This window comes from Hippopotamus amphibius, chromosome 1 (assembly GCF_030028045.1).
Source record: "Hippopotamus amphibius kiboko isolate mHipAmp2 chromosome 1, mHipAmp2.hap2, whole genome shotgun sequence".
NCBI lineage: Eukaryota > Metazoa > Chordata > Mammalia > Artiodactyla > Hippopotamidae > Hippopotamus > Hippopotamus amphibius.
In genome coordinates this window covers 1,214,638-1,226,039 of record NC_080186.1, presented here as the reverse complement: position 1 = coordinate 1,226,039, position 11,402 = coordinate 1,214,638, and the positions used below count along the sequence as shown (strand labels likewise).

The 11,402-nt window shown below is 72.1% G+C and overlaps 1 protein-coding gene across 4 annotated transcripts in view; it reads right to left on the bottom strand.

Annotated features, from left to right (window-relative positions):
- Nucleotides 1-1,792: 1,792 nt before the first annotated feature.
- Nucleotides 1,793-11,402, bottom strand: part of PLCH2 (phospholipase C eta 2) — a 67,024-nt gene continuing 57,414 nt past the window's right edge. For 2 of the 4 annotated variants that reach the window (XM_057750379.1, XM_057750387.1), the window contains 11 exons: nucleotides 10,522-10,608; nucleotides 10,069-10,151; nucleotides 9,633-9,730; nucleotides 9,361-9,543; nucleotides 8,876-8,983; nucleotides 8,428-8,552; nucleotides 8,263-8,347; nucleotides 7,853-7,999; nucleotides 7,573-7,652; nucleotides 5,167-5,464; nucleotides 1,795-3,767 (listed from right to left, as the gene is read on the bottom strand). In XM_057750379.1, coding sequence (XP_057606362.1) covers nucleotides 2,476-3,767; nucleotides 5,167-5,464; nucleotides 7,573-7,652; nucleotides 7,853-7,999; nucleotides 8,263-8,347; nucleotides 8,428-8,552; nucleotides 8,876-8,983; nucleotides 9,361-9,543; nucleotides 9,633-9,730; nucleotides 10,069-10,151; nucleotides 10,522-10,608 — 2,586 coding nt within the window. In that variant the 3' untranslated portion in view covers nucleotides 1,795-2,475. Of the gene's footprint in view, nucleotides 3,768-5,166; nucleotides 5,465-7,572; nucleotides 7,653-7,852; nucleotides 8,000-8,262; nucleotides 8,348-8,427; nucleotides 8,553-8,875; nucleotides 8,984-9,360; nucleotides 9,544-9,632; nucleotides 9,731-10,068; nucleotides 10,152-10,521; nucleotides 10,609-11,402 lie in introns of all 4 variants that reach the window. The other 2 variants (XM_057750405.1, XM_057750395.1) reach the window with 2 other exon arrangements.

Here is an 11,402-nt window from a genome sequence, read left to right as displayed (position 1 = left end):
GGGTTCTGTCGCCATGGCCTTGAGCCCGTGCCCAGAGCCCTGCCCGAGGGCACCTGGTTCTGGATGTGCTGTGAGAGGAAGGGGCTCCTCCCCGCACCGGACCCTCCCCCGGGGTGCGGACCTGAGCCTCGGACACCGCGTTGCTGCAGGAGGACTGGCCTGGGGGTGCGCGGTGCCCCGTGTGTGCCGTCGGTCTCAGGAACAAAGCAGTGGGGGCCCAGCTGCTGAGGCCCCCAGGCCTTGCGCGTCGGGAGGCCCACGCCCAGCCGCTGGAGCAGCCGGCACCGGGAGCACAGCGGGGGCAGGGGAGGAAGGCCACGGGGCTGCTCCTGCAGGGACCTGCACCTGCCCCTTTCCCCAAGACCCCCTCGCGTGCGCCCTGCTGGGCCAGGGAAGCCGGGGCCCTGCACCCCCTTCCGGGAGCCTGCACTCGGCGGTCTGGGACCTGCCCTGAACCTCAGAGGGTGCGTGACCCATCCTGTACCACGGCAGCCCCCCCCCGGGGGATCCACGTGCTGCCCCCACCCCCGGATGGACCTCAGAGCACTTGCTCGGTCGGCAGACAGGGTCCCGGCCTTCCTGTGAGCGGCCGGCAGGGGGTGCGGCCGGCAGGGGGGCCCAGGCCAGGCCTGGGCAGTGGGTGGTCCCCGTCATCCCCTTCCTCAAGGGCCCACCCACCTTGACCCCCACGCAGCCCCTCACCACCAGCACGGCGCGGCTCCCCGTGGCTGCCTTCGTGAGGCCTGGTCTGTCCCCTCTTGTGCCTGGCCGCCCTCCGTCCTCCCCTTCCTGGTGGTGGGGCAGCGCTGGCCTGGCCCGTCTGGGCTCCCTGTGCCGGGGGCGCCCGGCCCGCACACCCGGAAGGGCTCCTGTGTCGTGAGGCCTCGTGGGTTCTCCCACCTGTCAGGCCTGGCCCTCCCCCCGAGGCTCGCTGGACAGGCCAGGGAGCCGGCAGTGTCTGCACAGGGAGGTGGGCACCAGGGCTCTAGGCGCCTGCCCTGCCCCGGGCACCCCTCCTGCAATGCCCCGTCCTCTTCTCAGCTGCAGCCGAGCCTCTGGCCCTCCCAGGATCCAAGGGCAGCCCCTGGGAGGTAACTGGGAACAAGAGGCAGTGCCCGCCCGGGGCTGGACAAGGGCTGACCGCCCCCCCAGTGTCTTGTGAGCCCGGCAGATCCCCCAGGCTGTGTCCCTCCAAGCCCACCACCCCCCCTTCATGGCACCGGAGATTCTAGGAGCCCAGACGCCCTGCCTTGGGCCCCCCTCGCTTCCAGGGTTGGGCCACAGCTCCTCCAGGCTGAGCCCCCGACGGAAGGAAGAAGGAGGCCTTTCCAGTTCCAAGGGGCCTGGTGGGTCCTGGGAGGAAAGTGGGACCAGCACCCCTGCCCGTCCCCCAGGGCTTTGATGGCTTTGGGCCGGCACAGGTCCCTGGGGCCTACGAGGACCACGGCGAGAGCCTCCACCTCCCCCCACCTGAGCGCCCACACCCACCAACACCCAGCCTTCCAAAGGCCGTGCCCGGCGCCCACCACCCCCAGGGCTTATCCTGGTGCGGGGACCGAGAGAGGGGCTGGGGGTGGCCCCTGACCCCTCGGCTGGCTCCTGTGCAGGGCAGGGGCCCGGGGTTGGGGGGAGAGCAGACAGACCTCCTTATGCCCCAAGCAGCCCCCCAGCTTCTGAGGGAGGAGGAGTCCTGGAACTGTGTGCACAGAGGTCTGGGGGCAGAAGCCCCCGCAGCCTGGGGTCCCCTGGCCTGGTGTCGCCGCCAGGGCCACCCTCTGCCCTCCGTTCATGGCGCTGGGAGAGAGGGAGGGCAGGCACGGGTGTGTCGGGGGCTCGTGGCCCCGACCCTGGGCACGTCCAGCCAAGCCGTCTGTGGGCAGAGGTTGGGGGCATCCCCGGCCTCGCACAGGCTTCAGCCCAGGAACGTGGGGTGCGCGGCCGCGGTGGGGGCCGGCCGCCCACACGGAGCGAGCACAGACGTGTTTATTGGAGTCGTGTTCAGGAGTTTACAAGAGTCTGCAACGTCCCAGATGGAGCAGGGTTTGCGCAGAAGAAGCCAGCAGTCGGGGCGGGGACAGCCACGCCCCGGGTCACTGTGGGCGCGCGACAGGCAACCCAGGCCTCGCGCGGCCAGACCAGGCAGACGCGCGCCCGCACGCCACTCGGTGAAACCGGGGGAGACGTGGAAAAGGACACGGCACCATTTTCTTATTGTAGAAGATTTGTCTCTAAAAATTTAAATATCTCTCTATGTGTACATAGATCTTAAAAGGTCGTGAAAACTCTGCCCTGCCCTGCCCTGGGCCGGCTCCCTCCTCCCCGGGAAGAGGGCGGGGCGGAGGGGCCCAGCCACACCGGGACAGGCGGGCAGCCTCCGCACGGGCGGCTCTGTATCCTGAGCAGACACCGCCCCGCTGATCCCTGGGCTGCAGGGAGGGCGCGGGGCAGGGGCGGGGGCGTGGGCACCTGGGCAGCTCAGAGTCTCAGCAGGAGACCGGTGGTGGCAGCACCTGACAGCTGGCTGGGGGCGCCCTTGGCGGGGGCCAGCGCGTCGCCGCAGCCCTCTTGGCCCACACAGCAGGCACCCTCAGGGGTGCCCCGCTCCTCCTCCGGGGGTCCCCTCGGGCCCCGCAGCCTCTGCTGCCGCTCCTGGGCCTGGCGGGCCCGGCTGGCGATGGCGCGCACGCGGCTCTGGCTGCGGGAGGAGGAGCGCCGCAGGAAGCCCGGGCCCCCCGCCGCCCCCTGCCCGGCCGGGCCCAGGCTGGTGGGCGACGTGATGTCCCCGGCCTGCTGGAACCCCGTGAGCCAGCGCAGCTGCTCCGTCAGGGCGTCCGGCCGCACCCCCCGCCCTGCCGGCCTCTCTGCGGCCAGGCCCAGGCTGCGGCCCAGGCTGCGGCCCAGGTTCTCCACGCGGGGGCAGAAGTCGTCCGCCGTCAGGTCCCCGAGGCTCTTGGACTTGGCCGCCACAGTGCAGTCCGGGAGGCCCCCCAGGGGGAGGCGGCCCCAGGGCGGCCGAGGGGCCAGGGCGCAGGGCTGCGGCGCATCGGGCCCCGCAGGCAGCTGGCTGGCAGCCTGCAGGTTGGGGCTGGACTTGCTCTTGCTCACAGCGGGCAGGTCCAGGCGGGCGGCCGAGGCCGAGCAGGGCCGCAGGGGCAGACGTCCCGCCGGGGCCCCGGGGAGGCTCTCGCGGCCCAGGCCCAGGCCCTGCAGGGAGAGGTCGATGACCGTGTCACTGGACGACAGGCTGGAGGACGAGGACACGCTGCCACCGTGGCTGCCTGGCTCCAGCTGCTGCCACAGCTGGTCACCGCCAGTGGCATCCAAGGACACAGAGGGGCAGGGCCTGGGCAGGGGCCACCGTCCGCCCAGGGACTCCGAGGGCACCTGCCCCTCGCTCTGGGCCCTTCTGGGCAGATGGCCCGGAGCCCGGGGGTGGCCCCTGCTGTCCGTCTGGCTGCTGGGGGCCCCCTTGCAGGCCCCAGCAGGGCCCCCACCGTTGCACGCCCACAGCCCTCTTCCAGGGGCTGGCTCCGTGTTCCCTTGGCTCCCGGTCCTGAGCTGGAGGGTCCCGGAAGCTCCCGGAGCCGCCCTTGGGGGGCCCGCCGCTTTGGCGCCCGGCCCTGCAGCGCACCGGGGCCCTCCAGGGGCATGGCTGCAGGAGACGGCCCCTGGCGGAGGGGGGCCGGGACCCGGGGCTGGCTCCTCGGCAATGGTTTCCAGGCTGCACAGGGAGGAGACGGACCTCTGCATGGAGAAGGGGCGGGTGTCTGTGGGGAGAGGGAGAGGCGTGTGTCGGGGGGCGCCCCTCCACGCGCACAGCGCTGCCCCCACCCCGCCCTCTGGCTCCGCGGCAGCGGGGGCCGGGGGAGGAGCTGGGCCCCGTGCCCACAGGCAGGGTCCTCCCGGGGCCGGGGCGGCCCGGGGCGCACGGGGGGCCGGGCCCCGTTACCTGGCACGCGGCCGCTCTCAGTTCCTAACTAGGGAGGCAGCGTGGGGACAGAAAGGAGAACAGGGCGGTCAGCGTGGGGGCGGCGCTGGCCGCGGACGGCGGGGGCGAGGAGGGCACAAGAGGGTGGCTCGGCTCCCGGCGCGCCCTCCCCAGGCTGGGACCCCTCCCTGTGACGACCGGCCCCGGGGCCGGGGGGTGGGGGTCCAGCGCAGAGCTGTTCACACGCGTGTCCCCAGGGCCAAGGGCCACGTGCGGTCTGCTCCCCTCACACTTTGCAAACTGAGGCCTCCACGTCGAGGCTCCGAGCCCCGTCCAGGGACCCAGGCCAGACTTCCCAGAGGACTGCGGTGCGGGCCAGGGGCCGGGGGGCCGGGGAGAGGCGGGAGGAGGGCCTGGAAGCTGCCCCGGGGCCTGGCGGTCCACTCCGGGCTGCGGGCCTCGGCAAGCAGAGCCAGCCTCTGACTCCCCAGTCCCCACCCCGGGCTGAGGGCGCTGCGGCCACAGCTGCCGTCACGTCTCGGCCCCGCCCCCCGGGGGTGTCAGGGGGCCTGGGGGGCAAACCACGGTCAGATGAGGGGCTGGGGGCTGAGGGGCCTGCGGGACCAGCCAGCAGAGCAAAGGAAACGAAGGCACAGTGAGCACACGGAGGCCACGGTTCTGGACACGGAAGCGCAGCGGGGACGCCGGCCAGGCCATGCGAGGGTGGTGTGCGGGCCACCACGGGGACACTGCAGAGGAGCGTCTGGTCTTACCGGTGGAGAACACGGGGGATTCACTCCTAATCTCCTCCAGCTTTTGAACAAACAGGGCGTTCATCTCCCTCTGCAGGGCCCCCGCCTGCCTGCGGGCGCCCTCAGGCCAGTGCGGGTCCCCCTCGGGGCTGCCCGGGCTGCTGGAGTCCGAGGACACAGAGCCGCCGCCGCCCGGCCCCGGCTGCCGGGCCCCCGGGCCCTCGGGGGCCCCTCTGCTTCTCCCGGGGGCAGCGTGGGAGGCCCCCGGCGAGCCTGCCCAGGCACGGGGCTGCTGGCTGATGGCCGCCTGCCTGCCCTCGGGCGCCGGGCTGGGCAGCCGGCCCCTCCGCAGGACCTCGGCGTCCCCGCCAGCACAGGAGCCCACCACGCACTTCATGCAGGTGGCGGCCATCCCAGCAGGCCCAGGGCCCTCGGGGGCCCGCGGGGGCCGCCCCTGCACCGGGCTCCTCTCCGCCGGCGCCTTACCTCGGGGGCTGCGGCTGCCCGGCTCCTCCCGGGCCGGGGCCTCTGGAGCAGGGCCAGGGCTGGAGGCTGCCGTGTCACTGGCCTCCCCCTCAGAGCCCACGTGCTGCGGGCCCAGGACCAGCTCCGGGGAGGCCTGGCGGCCTGGCTTCTGACCCTTGGTTGGGGCGCTGGCCGTGCGCCGTAGGAGCCGCTGGCTAACGGAGGGCCGGGGCGGGGGCCGCCCAGCAGCATGACTGTCCAGGGAGCCGGGCTTTGGGCCTCGGAGGAACAGGCCTTTTAGGCCCAGAGCCTGCTTGACCTGCAAGAGAAGGAGACACATAGCCGACGGCCAGGCAGGGGCCCGGAGACCGCCCAGCCCCGTCCGGCCGCACTCCGGAGGCAGTGGCCTGGGTGGGCCCGCCGCGGCCCCGGGGGCCAGCCCGCACGGGGCACGGCTCCGTGTGTGTGTGAGGAGGAGGTCTCCGGGGCGGCTCTGCCAGGGGCGGCCTCAGCGCTGCGTGGACGGCACCTGCCTGCACCAGGGCGGAGCGCGTGGCCGCTGGCGGAGGGCCTGCTGGTCTCAGGGCAGGTGTGCCAGGGAGGGCGGGAGCGGAGAGGCCCCCTGCAGGATCTCCCAAGCAGACACCAGGACCCCAGCCCTGTGCCCACCGCACGTGCACCCCTCCAGCCCCTCGGCCCCCAGGTCCAGCAGGGCAGGTGGGCCCAGGGCCCCCAGGGTGGCCCTGGTGTGGAGAGCAAGACAGGGTGACGGAACAGGCACCGCGGCCGAGGACGCAAGCACAGCCAGGTGCAGCCCCGCGGTTGCTCGCCCGTGCTCCACCCGCCCTTTCCTTGGAGGTGCTGCCTCTTCCAGGAAGTCTTTCCGGACTCCTGCCAGGCAGTCCTTCCCAGCCTCGCCCTGCTCTCTGGTCACGGGGCCTCAGGAGCGGGGCCCACGCTCGCGTGGCGCCCCCGAACCACTGCAGGCCCAGGAGGTCCCTGCGAGGCCTCTCCCCGCTGCCTCCCTGCCTGAGGAGGGAGCCAGGGGTCCCCAGGACCAGCTGGCAAGTCCTGCGTCAACACCGGAGAGGCCACCACACATGCAGAGACCCTGGAAACAGCCACAGCACCCAGCGGCACAGGGCGCTTCTGGGCAGAGGCGGGAACGGCCAGCACTTGAACCAGCCGCCTGATTCAAGGTCCCAAATCCACAGCGATTTGGTCAAAGTCGGCTAGAAACTCATTTAGAAGAAGGTCCAGAATTCACGCTCGGAGCTCCTGGTCCCTGGGGCCTCCTCCCCACCCCACCCCCCTCCCCAGCACTGGGCGTCAAGGCGCAGACAGATCGGGGGGCGCACAGGAGGGGGTGCACAGAGGGAAGCGGGGAGGGGCGAGGGCACGGGAGCTGGGAGGGCCGGCGGCTAGGGGGCCAGACACAGGGAGGGGCGGGGCGGGGCGGGGCGGGGGGCGACGGGCCGTGTCTCGGGGCGGGCACGCAGGAGGCCTGGCTGGAGTCCTGGACCTGCCTCGTAAATGCTGCTCCGTGCCCGCGGATGGCCCAGGGGACCCGGAACCACGTCCCGACCCACGTCACATGAGCCGACAGTCTCCAAAATGCCACCAGGAATCACGGATGCTAACGGGGCAGCCTGCGCATGCAGTGGGGGGCGGGCAGGCCACCCCGCCCCCGCGCTGGGGTACCTGGGAGCTCCTAACAGGGCTGTGCTTCTAAAAGTAGACTTTGGACACACAGAAGCCCACTGCAAGACCAAAGAGACAGAGTGAGGCTGTGAGACACCGACAGCGGGCGTGGAGCGCAGAGACGGAGACAGCAGACAGACAGGGTGACCACGGACGCGCGGCGGAGCTGGGAGGCCCGCGGGCGCCCGGCAGCAGCACCCGGGACCGAGGAAGGCGGCGGGAGAGAGACGGTGAGCGCCGGGAGCCGCGCGGACCCCCACGTGTGCCGGAGAGACCGCGGCGTGTGGCCCTGCTCGGCCCCGCACACAGAACGGGGGACCCCCGGGCTCTGCAGACGGGGACGTCAGAGCGAGACCCCGTCTCGGGATGAACGTGCTGGGGGCAGCCAGGCGCCGGGGACAAAGCCAGGCAGACGCCTGCAAGGAGGGACAGAGAACCGGGGACCCCAGGCCGTCGAAGGGGAGGCTCGGGAGAGACGGGAGGGGCTGGGGCTGCCCGGGAAGGGCCCCGGCTTCCGTGTCCTGGTGGCCACAGTGGCCCCAGGACACGGAGGCAGGGCCGGCAGAGCCGCGTCAGGGGACCTGGCCTCCATTTCTCGGGTGGAGACGCAGGCCCATCCAGGTAACCGCTGGGCCTCAGGGCCCCGGGGACAGGGACAGGGATGGGGCGGGGCTGGGGCCGGCGCACCCGTTCCCGACAGCACATGACCTTGCAGGTGGCACTCACCTTACCACTGATGTCACTGATGGCCACGTGGACAAAGATGGAGGCTTCTTCCATGCCCTCCAGGTACACGTGCCGATAGCCTGAAACAGCGGGGCTGAGGCTAACCCCGGCTCCTACCCGCCCGCGTCCCCCACACCCTGCTTGAAGGTCCCAAGGCCCTGAATACAACCCATCAGCCCGGTGCTGGGGACGACCTCCTCCAGGAAGCCTGCCAGGACACACTTTGGGGAGCCCTGGCCCAGGGCTCTGCCCTCCCCACCCCCCTCGGCCCCCTGCCCACCTGGCATCATGCTGCTGAAGGCCAGCGTCCTTTGGCCGATGAAGTCACGCCCAATGGGGTCGTGGTCCCAGACAAGGAAGCGCACGAGCGCCAGCTCAGGCATGTGCACCGTGAACACCAGGGTCTCCTCCCACATGGGGTTGAATCCTGGAGGCCACGGGGAGGCGGTGTCTGTCACCTCTGCCCCGCCCCCACCTCTCAAGCAGGCCCGTCGCCACCACGGCCGCAGCCTGGAGCCCACCCGGGCCACACCCTCTCCCAGGGCCTCCTTCTGTCACCGGGCGCCCAGCCGAGGGGGCAGCCTGGACCCTCGTGTGGGTCACGCGCGGCGGCCCGCGCCCCGCCCTCGCGCTGTGACGGGCCCGGGGCACAGGCTGGCCTCCGGGCGCCCGGCCCTCCCGCAGCCTCACCGTTGTCGTCCACCACGCGCGTCTGCTCCTTGCTGCAGTCTACGGGCAGCCCGATGACCTCCACCTCCACGAAGGGGTCGATGATCTGGCACACAGGGCAGGTGGCACCCGGGCCCGGCCCACGCCCCGCCGCCCCGCCCCCCGCCCGCCCAGGCGCCCTCCTACCTCCCCTCGGTCCCCCAGCATCGAGTCCCGCGGCTTGGGGAGCTGCTGCCCGCTGATGATCCGGAGCACCAGCTGCTTCTTGAGCTGCCCGGGCAGGGGGTCCTCGGAGTTGGGGTTGAAGACGCCTGACGGGGGCCGGGCGTGAGGCTGAGCGCCGGGGCGCGGGGCAGCCCCGGTGCACCCCTCCCCGCCCCCGGCGACCGGACGGGAGCCCCAGGTGAGGGAAGGGGGCAGCTGCCAGCCGGTCACCTCCGGGGCCACCCCGTGCCGCGGGCCTGGCTGGTCCCCCACAGGTGAACCACGGGGGCTCAGCGCGCACGAGGCCACACTGCCTCTGGGTGGGGGGCCCTTCCCTGCGCCCAGCCGGACCCGCCAGGTGGCCTTGCCGTGGCCGCCCCGCCATCTCTGTGCAGCACACCCCCCGTTCCTGTCCGGGCCGAGGCCTCACCCTGGCACAGGCACTGGGGCTTGAGCACGTAGCCGCAGCTGCCGTTGGCACCGAACTTGGCCCGGTTCAGCTGCAGCATCCGCCCCTCCGACTGGTAGTTGAGGGCGACTGCGGGGAAGGACGTGAGGCGCCGGGTCAGCGCCTGGCCTGCGTGTCCCGCCCCCGCGCTGCCCGTGAGCCCACGTGCCCTCCATGAGCAGGGGCCCCGGGACACACATCGGGCACGACCAGGCCCGTGCGTCCCGGCAGGACGCCCCCCTGGCGCCGGAGCCCGCACAGCGGCCGCGCACCTGAGGAGCCCGGTAAGACCTGCGTCTTCCCCGCCTCGCCCTGGGGTCCCAAGGCCCCCTCCCCGTGGCCCCCGCGCCAGTGCCATCCTGGTGAAGCTGGCTGGACGGTGAGACAGAGCCACGGGCAGGAGAGCCAAGCAGAACGGGCAGAGCGCCGGGCCGCGACACCCTCGCTGCCCCAGCCCCGGCACCCACCCATCTGGCAGCCCGCATTCCAGAAGGGCTGCGGGTTGTAGTTGCTGGAGTCTACGCGGTAGGAGGAGGGGTAGATGCGCGAGAGCTGGTGCTGGTTGAAGCGCAGGTACTGCGCTGGCTTCTGCTGCAGGACCTGCTGGGCCCTGGTCTCACTGAAGGACGACACCTGCCAGCTGGACGCCACTGTGGGTGCGATGGGCGGCGTCAGCGCACCCAGGTGGTGCCCTGCCGACTCCCCCCCGCCCCGGGCCCCTCGCCAGGTGCCCCCTCACCCTCAGTCTCCACGTCACGGATGCCCACAGACTTGGTGTACTTGACCAGGTCCGAGAGGGCCCGGGACAGCTTCATGGTCTTCTTCTGCCGGGCCGCCCTGTGGGGGGGCAGGGTCGGGACCTGGGTCGCACCCCTCCCGGTTCAGGCTCCGGGGCACGTCCATCAAGCGTCCACTACGCCCCTGTGTCCCGGGGGTCAGGGCACGCGGTGGTGACACGGAGAAGGGAGCGTGCCCGGAGCCCGCCGCAGAACGCCGGCTGCGAAAGGTGCCACAGGAACTGGCCGTCCAGACCCCGCACCCCGAGGCCCCTGCCCTGGGCCACCGCTCCCCTCCCCACTGTGCGGTCCCTAAGCCTGCGCATCGGGCGCCTGCTGTTGCCGGGACAACGGCCTCAGCACTTCTCTCCGAGGCCGGGATGGAGGCGGGGCACTGACCCTCGGGTCTGGCTGCCCTGGGGGTCCGGGTCCTCGTCCCCCTCCTCCGCACTGGCCGCCTGCTTCAGCCTGCTGCTCTTTTTCTGTGCAGAACAGGGGCAGGGTCAGGACTGCTGGTGCCAGGCTCGGCCGGGCCGTCCGCAGAGGCCGGGAGGATGCAGGGAAGGGCCTGCTGTCCTGGGGTCCTGGCGCCCACCCTGCATCTGGGCTTGCCCCCTCCTCTGCAGTGCCCTGCTCAGCCTGGGCCCTGGGTGACCTGAGCTCTGGGCATCGGCCAGTGTGGGCCAGGGGAGGGCCATTGAGGCACCTGCCCCATCCAGCCCTGACTGGGTCTCCAGGAATCCCAGGGGCCCTCAGGCCTGGAGGAAACCCCCCAACTCTGGCTGGCGCAGGGACAGCTGGGGCACATGGGGGAAGGCACCCCACCCCCCCCACCCCGAGACCCCGGCAGACCTTGCGCTTGGAGAAGCTGCCCACGAGGAGCCGGCTGTTCCGTCGGCTGGTTCCGGCTTCCTCCCCGGACTCCACGTCCTCCTCGGCCTGGGAGGAGAGACAGACGGCGGGGGCCGGGTGAGCCCAGCCTCAGACCCGGCCGGGGTGGGGACACACGGCTCTTCCCAGCAGCCCCAGGAAGCAGGGAGCCGGCCACGGGCTGACCCCTGCCCCAGGCCCACGGGAGGCACCGTCCCCAGCCGCCCTCCCCAGGGTGCACGGCGGCGGCTCGCGTGCGCGCCTGCATCAGCTCCCCACAAGGTGCAGCTGGAAACTCATTCAGTGCGCAGTTCTGGTTTCTCCCGTGGATGGTGACTCAGAATCAGCACCGCTTGTGTGTCTGGAACATTCCTCGCCGTGCCTGCTTATGTAAGCCTCGCACGAGGATCCCGCGGCTCTGGAGTCCTGGCCTGCTCCTCGCAGCGGCAAAAGTATTACCTGCTTAGACAATCCCCGGAGCTGTGGCCGGTGACTGTCGGCACGCGGGGCTGGAAGCCGCAGGACCGAGCTTTCTCGCTGCTGCCGCCGTTTACGGAACGCGAGTCGGAGGCTCCCCTCCCGGCCCCCGCCCGAGGGGCCCCCAGTCCTGGCGGCACCGTGGCCTCTCCCCCTCTGGGGCCGAGGCACAAAGCTCTCACCCACCCTGAAGCTCAGTCACACCCCTGGGTCCCCGAGGCCACTCGCCACAGCCGCCACCGGCCGCCCCCGATTCCCTTCCACGACGCCCCCAGACTCTCCCAGCGCTGCTCAGGACGTGCCCACGAGGGCGGGAGCCGGCTTCAGGAAGGGGCTCCAGCCAGAGGCACACGCCCCGGCACACACCTCACACGCACCGTGTGCAC